We start from the raw sequence: 13,990 nt of genomic DNA, 5'->3' as shown, positions 1-13,990 counted from the left end.
ATTTTAATGACGTCTTTCACTTATACGAGGGCCCCTCGTAATTAGGGCATTATAATTTTATTGATTTTAAATTCTTTAAATAACCTCTTTGAAATAGTATAATGAAATTCTTAAGAAAGTGATAATGAGCTTATATCGACAGCGATTATATTATTTTGGAATTAAGGGCAAAATTGCTAAAAAACTGGTAATTTACTCAAATTATTACGAAACGTCAACTTCGTCTATTGCTACAGACAAATCAAATTTCACTTTTTGTTCCTCAAAATTTATACGAAAGATTTTGAAATATTTTGGCGCAGATAAGCGAGTATACTTACTCACCGCTGATTGCTTCCGTAATTTATCGCTGGGACATCATTATTGCGGTTTTTTGAGTAGAAATAAATTAAGTAACTATTAATAACATTTTCCGCAGAACTGTTTTAAAATCAAACAAATACCACGTGACATAATCAACCTATAACTTTAGAGTTAAGTTAAAATGCAGTTAGGAAAGACAATGAATTTTCAAATACATATGCATGTAAGGTATTAAGAGGGTATACCTTCAATCAACATTGCGTGAGAAGGAGTGATGCATGACTACGAGTTGGCAATCTGGCGTATTAAAAAAATAGAAATCGAATGTCAGCAGCTTGTCACAATTGTGGATGTCCCAATTATACGGACCGTTTCCTTTTTGTACATAAATATCAGTGACAGTAATGTCTAGCATTTGCTCATAGCTACAGGCTGATGATTTAAACTTTGTTTATCACACAAAGAAGCTTGGGAGTTGATACACAACCATGCACATACACATACTTTGTATGCAACAAATTCTCTATGACCTGTGATACTTATTTTTCATGTAAAATTTATTTTTCTAATCAATAATAAAACGAATGAAGTGTCTCATAAAAATGGCATTTTGATTTTACCTCTCCGCAGAAATGACTGCCTTCTCTACGAGTTTTACGCGCATTTAAGGCACCGCAAGCGTTGTATAAAGCCTTTGCAATATATTTGACGCCCTATTCCACTTAAATATTTGTGAAAATTAGAGACAATGACAACCTAGAGTGCCCCGCAGTTCAGTTTTGGACTAAGGAAACTTTCTAAAACCGCAATTAACGAATATTAACTGAATTCTGGAACAAACGTCTTCAGACTTTAGAACATACTTCAAACAATCTTTACAGAAAATCCTTCGAAGAATGCTTTCTGGGAAAGTCCGCTCCCTTACGCCACTCTATCAAACAACCCTTGCATGCCTTAGTTCAAGCCGGTCCCGTCCGCGAAATGACCTCTGAGATGACAAATTAAATGCGTATAAATATATTACGATTCTGACCCCGTCAACGCAGGACACCAAGAACATAAGAGTAAAAGTTCATTATATTTTGAACGTGCATTCATACCCTCCAAAACTTCTCTTTCGGGCACTGTCAAGAAATGCGTGTTTTAAGGAAGGAAATGTTACTCCTCTTCACTAACTTATTCCCTACTGGCCTGTCCACGCATACTCCTTTCGCCTCCATAGCATTCGCACATTTCTCCATACATGCACTTCTGTTCTGGAGACTTTGGAACCTTGTCTTTTAGGTTGCCTCGACCACAATCACCCTTGACTTCTCGGTCCGCCCCTTCCTCTCATTTCATTTTCACTTCTCTTAGATATACGAGAATCGTATATGTATATACGATTATATAGATATACGAATATCGTACTATGTATCTGCATGGCGATTCGACTCTCATCCGTTCTATTAGCATAACCAAACCAGTGAAGTACACTTATTTCATGATTGTCTCTTGCTGGAGCACTCAATCCACATTATTTCAAAACTCACTCCTTTCTCGCCCTAGCTTTCGTATTTTCTCCACTCTTCCAAGAACCCATACCACCGCATTTAATTAATTTTTATAGGTAATTTTCCTGGTAAACCAAAATAAAAAATTTTCAATGCCCGATCGATAAAAGTTAGTTGAAATTCCTTCGATCATTCGAGACATTACGCTGGAATTTAAAAGTAATGAAAGGATGCAAAGCTAACACTTATTAAATGTATACAATGTTATCAGTCATTTCAATGAACATAGCAAGTGCAGCCTGAGAAGGGTTGAAGACACTCCTGCTGTTAGTTTTGGCACATATCCGCCAGTGCGTATTCCACAAACGAAATCGAGGCTTAATAATAACCATGGCCAATGTTCACTCTCCTGAACACCCTCTGAATGAATTAAATCGATGGCCGAGCATACGTTTCCCACATCCCACAAACAGTATGGTATGAAGGCATATGCAGTGTACAGACATATCAGGTTGCATTGTCTTGAGAAACTCTTTATTACCAATTTATTGATCACATTTTGTCACTAGATTGTAATGTTCAATATTTAATTTCCGTTTTATCCTTTTCTTTTTTGAGTCTTGTCATTTCGTTAAATTTTCTGAACGTTTACCATAAATATTTGATGAAAAGATAAAAATGTTTGAAAATTGTATACAAGTTTTATAAACATTATTGATAATAATGTGATTAATGTATTCAATTCAACCAAAACGTTTCCTTGAGTTTTCCAACCATATTATTTATTTTCCTGAATTATGCAACAGCTGTCACCTCACGGCATGGTAGGTTTGGAGGCGTGGAGAGTGAGCGGATGAGATTTGCTCGCCCCACGTACAAATTACCCCCGCGTGAAATGACGCATTCAGGGTGGGATGGCCTTTTTCTTTGCCTGACCGCCGATGGTTACCCTGCAAAGAACGCTGCCTACAGTAGTCAGGCGGACTGCACCCGCCATCGTATGAACCGACTATTCCAACCAGTTCAGCCAAGTGACCCACCCAACAGTGAGAGACGGCGACGAAGAATAAGATTGTTAAATTGGACTGAACTCACAAAACCTAGTGTCTCCAAGGTGGCCGAAAGAGAACAGGAATTTCTGACTCGAACGAGGATCGTCAATAACCTCTTAGAAAATCCAAGAGATGGTGCTCATTATATCGGAAGAAGTTCGCTCTAGTGAGCCACATCTCTCACTAGACTACAGTTAAAGATTCAGCCATGACCATCACCTGGTTTCATTTACAAAGTCGATTAAAGAAACGAGTTGGATAAAGTTGAGGAAATGCTGGGAAACGTGTATCAAGCTAAAATGAGATTGTGTTGGAATAAAAAGAAAATCTACCATAATATTTTTTCTTTTTTTCCTAAGGACTTATTGAACGACCTACGTACATCATGGCAAATATAATAAAGGGCTTGACATGCAGACATCTGCATGCGAATTGCCTTCCCCTCTCTGAACCAAAGGAGAAAATGTTACAATAGTAACTGATTAATGTCGTAAGTACTCTATGTTACGCTAAATTAAGGTCAATGAAGACGTTAGGTCCTCCGCCATGACCATTAACAGCGTCAAGAGGATATTTGACTAACTCGTCTCATTCGGAGTGATTGGAAATTGACCTGAAATTAGTTACCAGTGGATCCAAAAACTACAATTCTATCCATTTGAGCTAACAAAACAGAAAAATCACGGATTTAATAGAACCGAGGTATTACTTCAAGAATTTTGAATGATGATCACTTGAAGAAACAAATGCCAAAGGGTAGGGTGTCTTAACATCGAAGCGAATTCAGAATACGGGTGAAAGTTGAAAAGAATACTTACTGATTAGATAAGTGGATATGGCTGGGATATTCGCCGCCCTTTTCTGCGGTCACGTCCATAACAGCTGACAAAGGACGAAACAGATAAAGTGGGGGTCACGAACTTAACCACGAATTGTTAACATTAACCATTAGTCATCACTGATAGTAAACTGAAGTGAATACTTTTATGATTAGTGTAGGCTCGTTTAATAATGCACATGCTACCTATAACTTATGACTAGTGCCAAAATTCTGATGGTAGTAAAGGTCAACTTAAGTTCGAGGTTCGTGGCCAAATAAAAACGAAATGTTGATAGGTATAATTAAAGTATCTAGTTCATTCAACTCACCAAAACAAATGTGATCCTTCACTCCATTTCATTTAGCTATAAGAGTATCCATTCCAATACGTTGGTTAATGAAACTGAGTCGAAGTTTACTAGATGTCGAAATGTGTTGATAACTTGAAGGTGCAAGTCAAATTTATTTAAATTTCGGATAAGCAATTCGAAATAAATTTGTGTTGACTGTATCAGTGTAACATATAAAGCTCCTCAAGGGTAGAGTAAATATTTGGTTCAGCTTTTGTGAAAGGAAGGAGAGCAAAAAAGTTAAAATTTTACGATGGAAAAGTTAAAAATGTAAATTCTCAAATAGAAAAAATATTGTGTTCTACAGTCACAGTTAAATGAAATGGGTTATCAGTGATGGAGTGAACTTCTTTTCCTTAAATAACACTTTTATATAATAGTTTTCCCTAAATTTGTAAATATTATGAGATAAACTGAGAAAATATTTATGTATTATAGATACTCATTTACCCAATTATTCACTCAAGCATAATAATAACGTGGAAAATGATATTGATCTTATTGAGCTCTCTTAATAGTTCCTATTTGTCGGGCACATTTTTTTCACTTCACCGTGTTTCAATAATAATTAAAATGCATTGCCAAAATTTTAAAATATTTTGCAATAGAATGTCACTAATTACTGTATATACATGAAAACTTACGTTTTTGGTTTAACATAATATCTATTTTAATGAATATACATGAGAGAAAAGCAACCAGCGACAGTTTCACCAAGCGAAAAATTAGCTAGTTTTTCTAAGATCGAACCTAATACTAATAAATTTGGTTTTTTTTGTGTGGCGTAGAATAATTCTACAGCTATATTTGATTAATAACTAGTTAAGTTGAACTCTTGTAGAACATCTTGCAGAATTTCCATGAGGAATTACAAAAGTATAATTCTTTTTAACTGGTGATAGTAAATCTCTTTCACTGCCACGAAAAGATGAGTTGCACCTGGAAACGCGAAGTAAGGAAAAAAACTTCGGCTTGAAATTTTTTAATCTCTTTTCATACACACCTCACTATACTACTATTTGAACGAAGTCAATTCTTTGATGAATCTTGGCAAAATACAGGTAATATGACATGTTTTGTGCGCGTTGCACTAGAAAATTTAAATAGCTTATTTAAAAGGCACGGAATGTTGCATAAAAGTCGCTTAGCTCAGCGCTTGAGGAGTTATCATTGGATTTTTTAAATTCATAAAATCGCATTAAATCCACGTAATAGTTAGGCTGCATCACTAGGGTCCACTTCTTTTAAATAAATTTCCACGACGTCCTTTCAGTGACGTCCTTTGTTCCTCCTCTTCCTACCCTTCATCACTATTATCTACTTTTTGTTCCACCGAGCAATTAAATAACAAACAATTCCAGGCAGATATCACAAGCATTTTTGCTGCAACCTTTCACCAACCGTATTTACAGAACATGTCAAAATGTTATCCGAAACACGGATGGGCAACGTGTCACAACAAATTATCACAATACGCTTTCGAGGCTCAGGCTGTTTGAATGATCATTCCTGGGGTCCAGCTTGTGAAGTGTCTCTGGCGTCTGTAGAAGCGCGATAAAACGGGCTGTATCAACCAAGTAATTCCCGCCAGAAACTGAATGATGGCGAGAATTGAAAAACAGATGCTTAACGACGCAACCGCCGGCAGTGATGGTAACTGGCTTCCGGCCACGTATCCACCTGGACTGGCTCCAGTGTAGGCATCTGGAAGGGAATTCCAACATTAATTACACTGCTGATGTATTGTATATATTGATGTTTATTTGTGGTGCAAGTGCTAAAATAGGCTGGAAGAAAATCAAGTTGGGCTCGGATGAAGATGGCTAAGTAAAGTGTTAGATCGTAAAGAAGCTAAGGTGGCAAGGAAACTTTGAAACAGGCAAAACGGTGCAGAGGAGAATTGGTATTATAGAAAAGGGAATGAAGAGATGGATGGCATAATTTCTACTGAGTGACTTCGACAACTTAGTCTATTCAATGGCCTAACGTCTCACAACGTTCTGGTCACAAAGCATTAGGATATTGAGGTTAACAATGTCTTTTACAAGAGAGAACAAAACATACTAATACGACGTTTGCGTGTATGCACTTCAACGACGTCAGGATATAAACAATTAACAAGTGAGATAAACGAGATTTTACAGGTGCATGTTATATTTTTTTTCAAATTCAATGGCTCATCAAATGAGAGGATGGGGGAGAGCTATGTATTGTTTTTAGCGGCGCTAAAAGCACATTTAACAGCTAGCATAATCCCTAGATATCATGCATTTAGAAATATCCCAAAATACCACACGAATGTTTATTTGTACATTATATACCTTTCCATTCGAATAACTAGCAAAAGGAGGTGATAATTCAATACTAAAACAATTTTGGTTCCATAAATGGCCTTTTGAAAAAAAAATTATTGAAAGGACTGGAATCACTTATTTAAGTTCAAAGCATTTGGTATGGATCAAGTAATACTTTCTGTGGCAACACACTCATTGGAGCGGGTTATCATTTCAAAAGATGCACTCCAAAAGCTCACCAAGGAGCGCAGTGCATCCGAGAATGAGGAAAGCTGTGAGAGTGCACATGAGACCTCTCGACCCGTCTACGTTTGTACTGCCAACGCTGGCCACCCTTAGCAGAGAGGCCGATGTGTCCGCCGTTGCCCCGCTGCCGACGCCGAACAAGATCGCCGCCATCGTCAGTTTGTCGTACCATTCAGCACGGGACAGCACTGCAGAAGAAAGTGGGAGTCTTGTCTTAGGGAACCATTCAAAAAATTTTAATGGACTTCTTCATATACTTATCCATACAATAAAATAATCCATTTCTATTGAGTTTTTTACTTGAAATCCTCCGACTGGTTTCACCTTCAGAAAGTATCATCCACATCCACTTAAACGATGACCATTCACATTTTAATAGCGGGTTTGCTTTAGATCGCAAACAAGGTGGAAAAAATTTAAGGAGGAAAAATATACGAAGGAACCGAAATAAAAATCTTACGAAAATTCCGAAATGATTTCTTCCGCGATTTCTTTGTCAACACTCCGGGCACTGACCATCAGTGACCAAAGATCGCCGAACTTGACCTCTTTATCAAGCACGCTTGTTCACATATCTTTAAATTTTCTAAACCACTTTCAGATCCTTCACTCGTGAAATTCGAGTCTTATGCGATACTCATCCTCCGAGATGTTTCAACGGCACTTCTGCCTTCATCGCAGACAAAAACATGACGTAGGGAATTTTACAGTTGGCAGTATCATTCGCTTCTAATGTGTCTCCCTCGCAAAAGAGATCACAAAATTTGGAAAAACTCATACTCTTCCCCTCACCGTCCGATTTGTATTTCATTCGATCAAAGCATGTCTAAAACTAGAAAATCTCATGAATAGTGGTAGTAGACGAATATCTAAAGTATGTGGCAATTAAAAACGCACTTAAAAAGTGACATACAAGGACCAAATCTTCCACTGATTACTCATTCTCTAAATGAATTTCCAAGTGTGACATGGAAGGCGCCAGCCACATGTATGTAACAATCCGCTAATAAAATTGGGTTGAAAGGCAGATTTGTTCATAAATCCCAATCTGACGACCATTTAGCGAACCCCACCACCCCCCGGTTCCTCGGCAAAAGTTCTGCCGACCCCCATACCAAGGAATTTGAAATGCTCTGCTCAGGTCCGAAAAGCAGGCTCTTCCAAAATTTACACCAAATTGCTTTTAAACAATGCAATGTGACCAAAAGTTGCAGGATCCCGGGTCCGAGTCCATATGAAGTCAGCTGCGCGTTTTTCCCCTCCGAGATCGCAATCGTGAAGTGCCCTTGTTTTGCCCATGATCCAGCAACAACCTGTTGTGTTCGGGCCGGGATAGATCAGCCCTGATGAGGCTATTTAAAGCGGAGAGCCTAGTGGATTGAGCATTACACTACTTTCAAGCGAACTTCGAGTTAAAATCCCTTTCCCTTCGGTGATTCCTTCGACAATTCTAACTGAAAATTCAAAAAGTGTGCCTTTTTGGGTAGACTCCCTTTGGACGAAGAGAGGAATTGGACTCCAAATGTTGGAAATCCACACGCCGTCGAGCTTCGCGCTTGGGGGAGCATTAACTAATTGGTAGATCCACTGCAGTACTCTTATAGCCAATTTATTTTCGTATTCTACTCTACTTGTGAAGAAGCTTGAACGCCTATTTTTTACCCCAAAAATGTATTTAAAATATTGAGTAATCTACTGTGAAGGTGGGGGTTTGATGGATGCAATACCTACGCTAGGCTACTCTTCCAAGCGCACCTAACATAACACTGAACAAATACTCTTGACAGCTGCATTAGCCCTGACTACATTGACTAAAGCTCAATCAGCTGCTTATCTAACCGACACCGGGTCTCCGCTAACTTTCATCCTCCCTCCATGCCCTCCCATTTCTACAGGGTTCGTCCGGAAAATAAGTGTACTGAGCTCAGGAAAAAAAATTTATTACACTTTTACATATCTTAAGCTAATATTCCTCAAAATAGGACCCTTGTGAGTCGATACACTTGTTCCAGCGGCGTTCCCATTCCTGGAACGCTCCCGCGAAGGCGTCATCGGGAACCTCTCGAAGACTCGTCGTCGACCTCTTCTCTGCCCTCCACGAACATCTTGTGCCACCGAAAGATCATGTTTCTGGACATGGCTGACTCCCCGTAAGCCTGGTTAATCATACCGACAGTTTCGGTAGACGATTTCCCAAGCTTTACCGCAAATTTGATGGAATAACGCTGCTCCAAAAACTTCGGCATCGCGTTCCGTGACGTGGGTCGAGCGTGGAGGTTCGCGTTAACAGAGCTCCTCACTACACCACAGCTCAGAGCCGACTGCCTTTTTCAGCGTCGCTTGCCAACATACCCCCCTCCAATCGCAGCCCGTCAGAGCGGTGCTGGGCGCGCCTGGAGCGGCGCGCCCAGCCCAGGAGTCAGTACACTTATTTTCCGGACGAACCCTGTATGTCACCATTTCTTACACGGGTCCGTTGAAAAACATGGGCGATGAAGAGGAACCCTGTTTTACTCGCGTACCTAGCAGTACCCATCCTGACTCACAATTTTCTACCCGCACCTGAGCAGTCTTAGATATGTACATGGTCTATTCCTATCTTCTCTAATACACTCATTAATTCAGCCCATTTTACTCTGTCGAACACCTCGTAATCCACGAAACAAACAAATGCACCCAGGATGTATTCTATAATCTATTCTAACGATAAGCCCATTACTGCTTCGGTATCGCTCTGATTCCTACCCTTTCTAAACCCTAACTGATCTTCCCCTAAGCATTCAATTGCCTTCTTTGCCATATTTTGGTTGATATTATGAATACTAACTTCGCTGCGTGCGTAAGAAAATGTACGACCTTATACTCCTCGCATAGTGCTATTTTTCCCTTTTCTAGGATTGGAATTAATACTTATAAAAATTGATAAAAAATAAATTTTATGACATTTAAATGCTTACCGCACATTGTAATAAATGGTTGGTTTGATTGCCTAATTTTTAAAAAAGCAAAAATTATCACAAAAGTTGTGAAATTAAATTGATCTCCAGAAATTCTTTGATAAATTGCTCCAAGCAAATAATATTCAAAAGAGATCTTAAAGTTGTCATTCATACGATAAAAATATGTCTGACTCATTCTGATCTGGAAATATGTTTGCCACGTAAAATAATGCTTTCAATATAAAAAGTTATGTTTCGATACACCATAATGACTTTAAGTTAATACAGACTGTCATTTCAAGGGCTGATGAAGTCGGAGTTGAACATAATTCTACGTGCATCACGATGACACCTTTCTTTTCTCCCTCGAGGAGGGAGATGATTTGACCTTAAATGGACGACAGCAACACCACTCACGGAAAAATGCGACCGCTGACACTAACGAGCCCACCGAGTACACGAACTTTTTACAACACCTGGGCTCGAACAAGTTCCCGTCCTTCTTCCTCGGCGTCGGGTATGAGATCCAGGGCGAGGCGGCAGACACCAAAAGACTAGAGAACCCCGCGATGGACACCAACAAAGTGGCGTCGTTGTTCGACCTCCCCATCCTCCTCGCCAAGAGGGGCACCAGGGTAAAGAACACCACCCCCGCCAGGCGCGTGGAGACGGAGAGGGCCAGGCCGGGGTAGAAGGAGGCCTTGGCGAGTCCACGGAGGGATACCACACCCCCCAGCCCCTGGCGCCACTTACACCCCTCCCCGTCCCCCGACAAACCCCCAACCTCCTCCTCTTCCTCATCTTCGTCCCGACACGAAGAGGACCCGCAGCTGGCCGTCCTATCCCGGCTCCTTCGCCGCCTCCTCCACTTCCGCCTCTTCCACCTCCACCGCTTCCACTTGCCGACGCCACCGCTGGGCGATATGAGGAGCGTCGTAGAGGAGGTCGAGGTGGGCGTGTCCGGCTGGTAACTGTTGTTGCCGTTGGCGAAGCAGAGGGCGTTGTTCTGAGGGGTGGGCGAGCCGGAGGGAGGCACCTGAAGGCCTTTGCCGTTGCTGTTATTGTTGTTGTTGTTGGCGCTGGGGATTGTTAGGGTTAGGCGTCGGCTACTCCTCTTGCAATGGCAATCCTCGCCGGATTCCTCTTCCTCTGTCTCCTCTGGGATCTGAGGGAGGATCTCCACTCCGTATGAGTTCTTCTTTCTTGGCAACTGGAGGAGTGACGTGATGCCATCGGGATTCTGAGGTTCCTGGGAAAGGAAATAAAACATTTTATCAGTAAATGATTCTATCGGTCATTTTATGTTGCTATACGTTATACGTATAATACAGTCCCTCACGGGATGCCTTCACGCCATTCATGCTATTAGGAACTGACTTGAATAACTGATCGTAGCACTTTTCCACTTGATAAAAATATTTTTAGTTACGACCGGGTTTCGATGTATTACATCATCATCAGGTCCATCAGGACCTAATGATGATGTAATACATCGAAACCCGGTCGTAAATAAAAATATTTTTATCAAGTGGAAAAGTGCTACGATCAGTTATTCATTATGTTCGACTTCCACCACATCACGCCTGAAGCTACTCAAGGTACTGAATTGTTTTGAATTGGCGTTAATTTTGCAGTTATGGGAAAACGCACAATAATTATAAATCCAATTGGAGAGATCGAGACAGAAATCAATGTCTTTGAACAGTATTTGAAGGAATTGTCCGGTGGAGGACACTAATAGCAGTGGGATATCGAGGAGGGAGTGCGTGGGGAGGACGTTATGGGTGGGTAAGCTAAAAACATACTGATGAAGGAATTTTTCCAACCAGGAAGAAGCACCTACAAGTTTATCAAAAAAAAACCCATTGAAAATCTATTTTTATAATATTGGGCTCTATTTCCGACTCCTCTTTCCGATTGTGTATAATTGGTATAACTAGCATCTCTAATTATCCGTTGTACGTAGATACCAAGGCCTAAATGTCTACCTCGACATCTATTACGTCTGTAATTCCCTCAAAAATTGTCTTGACCATTCTCTAAAACTCTCCTGGCGTGGTATACGTTACATTAGCCTTGCCCTAGTATTTCCTTTTCCTCTCCCCAGATGAAATTACCTTCCTATATCATCTGAGAATATTAATCATTAGTCATTTTCTCTTTCCTAAAGATCTTCAGCATGGCAACACAATTTAAAGGACTTAATCCACCTTTTCTCCTTCATCCCTATCTCATTCAGGTTCCACACCCATACAGAGCACCACTCAATGCGTAATGCTTTCAACATAATAATCTCTTCTATGTACACAAGCTAATGCCGTTGGTAGTAAAGAGGCCTTTCTTATTGTTAAATGAACCCTTTGCTTGACTTATCCTAATTCTTATTTCTTTCTTCTCCGATCTTCAGTGATTCTGCTTTTAGATAAGTAAATTCATTAATCTCCCTCACGTCTGTACATTCACCATTAATTTAACCATAGAATTTACTCAAGGCACACTTAATCAATATGGTACATTTAGTGACAAAGAATTTTTCAAATATCTTACAGAGTGATTCTTCTCATTAAGGCCCTTTATCTGTGAATGATGCAGACTGTAGCTAGCTGAAAATGTGTTCTCAACCATTTTCAGCTTCAAATCAAAGCTTTAAGGGCAACCGATATAGTTAAAGAGTCTCTAAGTAACCTTAAAACAAAATTCGAGAAAATAAATTATGCAACAATTTCAGAGTGTAAAAATCATTCGCCTTGCCTCGGTAGCTTAAGTGGCTAAAGCACTCGACCGGATATTGAGGGATCTGGGTTCGAATCCCAGTCAAGGCGAATGATTTTTACACTCTGAAATTGTTGCATTGAAATGCACATTAGCAGATGACTCCGTTAAAAAGTTACTGTTGCGGTATCTCCCGCAGTTTCTTTGGAAAATAAATTATATTTTATTTAGAGATTAATTTTTAAATGAAATTTAAACTAAATAATTATGCATTATTTTTAAAACATCTGCAACGATGCTTTGTGTTTCCATCGATATTGATCCCTATTAACATAAACTGGTTTACTTGTACTCTTAAACATGTTCTATGAACATAATTTGCAGCGAATTCAATTGAATTCAGATGCAATTCCTGGTCCATGTCGTTGTCGTAATTGAATCTCCTTTAGCATCAATCTCAATTTCACTAAAATCTCTAAAAATGACTGTCACTAAAATAGTCCCTCTATTACACATCAGTCTAACTTTTCTATTTTATCTTATCTCAATGTTGCCCCCTAAAAATTGAAAAAAATATTCCACGCAACTAATATTTCATAGATATGTTTCATCGAGTGTCAAAGAAACACCGCTTTGGAACTCGACAACTTACGCCGAAAAGCTTTTCGTGTACTCTTTTTTTCAGTTTAGCCTCAGTTCAATTTACCAGCCACAGCAACAACCCATCAAGGAGTTAATTAACCCAGAAACAAAATCGTGTGAGTGACAGGTGGTGAGGCGGACTGAGAACAGCTCCCAGTTCTGGGGATGGAACGGTATCGAGTCGCGCTCGTTTCAACGAGCGCGCCTCGGTGGGTTGGCACTTACGATTGGTTCGTCGGACGAGATATCGTCACCATCATCCTTCGCGTCTAAACAGGTCGCGTCATCTCTCGCCGGGTTCTTCCAACTTCTTCCTCCGAAGTTCTCTTCGAAAGGAAGCAACTTCTCTCCTTCCGGCGTGGCTGTCGCTAACCCGCCAAAGTTCCAACCGGACTCCGTGAAGGCACCGTCTTCTTCCTCCATGATGGAATAACTCATACTCCTGGAAATGCGGAAAAAACATTGCGCTATGCAAAAAATCCCTTTCGTGCACACAATTTTCCCTGTGTCACCCAACTTCCTTATAAATTCTATTTGTCACAAATTTCATTTCCCTATTTATCTCTTCCAACTGCTCTCGTTTTGCAGGGATCTGCTAGGAATGACGATTTCTTTCAGGTGTTCAAGTGTTTTATTTTTTATTAACACATGTTAATAACGTTTCATCAGTTTCTACGCCTTGTTTTAATATCAAATTGTTCAAATGATGTTTAGATGACACCCCGTTGACAATTGCGAAATTTATTTTTTTTAATCACAATGACTCGAAACAAAATAGCGGCAGTATAGCCGGAATAATTGAGTTTTTCACCCATATTATTGACACTTTCCAACAACTGTAATTTGAAGCTAGCACTACCAGAATTGACACCCTAATGCTACGAGAAACCTTGCAGATACGCCTGCAGTTATCGCATATTTATATGAATTCGGTAAAAATACGGAAAAAATATTTACACTTACCCACTTATATTTAAGCTTCTTTCAATGGAGCGATGTTTCAGATTTGTTAATAGGTCGCACATGAGGTTTTATAAATAATTACTTCAGTACTTTTTAAATGCAGTAGTAGTAGTATTTTTGTTTATGGGGTGCATCGACGGCTGAGGTCATTTTGCACCACGTCGAAACTTTTAAAA

General features: G+C 39.8%; 1 protein-coding gene across 1 annotated transcript in view; it reads right to left on the bottom strand.

Annotated features, from left to right (window-relative positions):
• Window positions 1-4,991: 4,991 nt before the first annotated feature.
• Window positions 4,992-13,990, bottom strand: part of LOC139697947 (uncharacterized) — a 63,941-nt gene continuing 54,942 nt past the window's right edge. The window contains exons 6-9 of the mRNA XM_071596805.1: window positions 13,077-13,293; window positions 9,915-10,746; window positions 6,552-6,746; window positions 4,992-5,722 (exon numbers count right to left, since the gene is read on the bottom strand). Coding sequence (XP_071452906.1) covers window positions 5,505-5,722; window positions 6,552-6,746; window positions 9,915-10,746; window positions 13,077-13,293 — 1,462 coding nt within the window. The 3' untranslated portion in view covers window positions 4,992-5,504. The remainder of the gene's footprint in view (window positions 5,723-6,551; window positions 6,747-9,914; window positions 10,747-13,076; window positions 13,294-13,990) is intronic.

This window comes from Hetaerina americana, unplaced genomic scaffold (assembly GCF_022747635.1).
Source record: "Hetaerina americana unplaced genomic scaffold, ioHetAmer1.1.p SCAF_8, whole genome shotgun sequence".
Taxonomy (NCBI): Eukaryota; Metazoa; Arthropoda; class Insecta; order Odonata; family Calopterygidae; genus Hetaerina; species Hetaerina americana.
The sequence above is the reverse complement of the archived record's forward strand: the minus strand, read 5'-3'. Positions and strand labels throughout refer to the sequence as shown.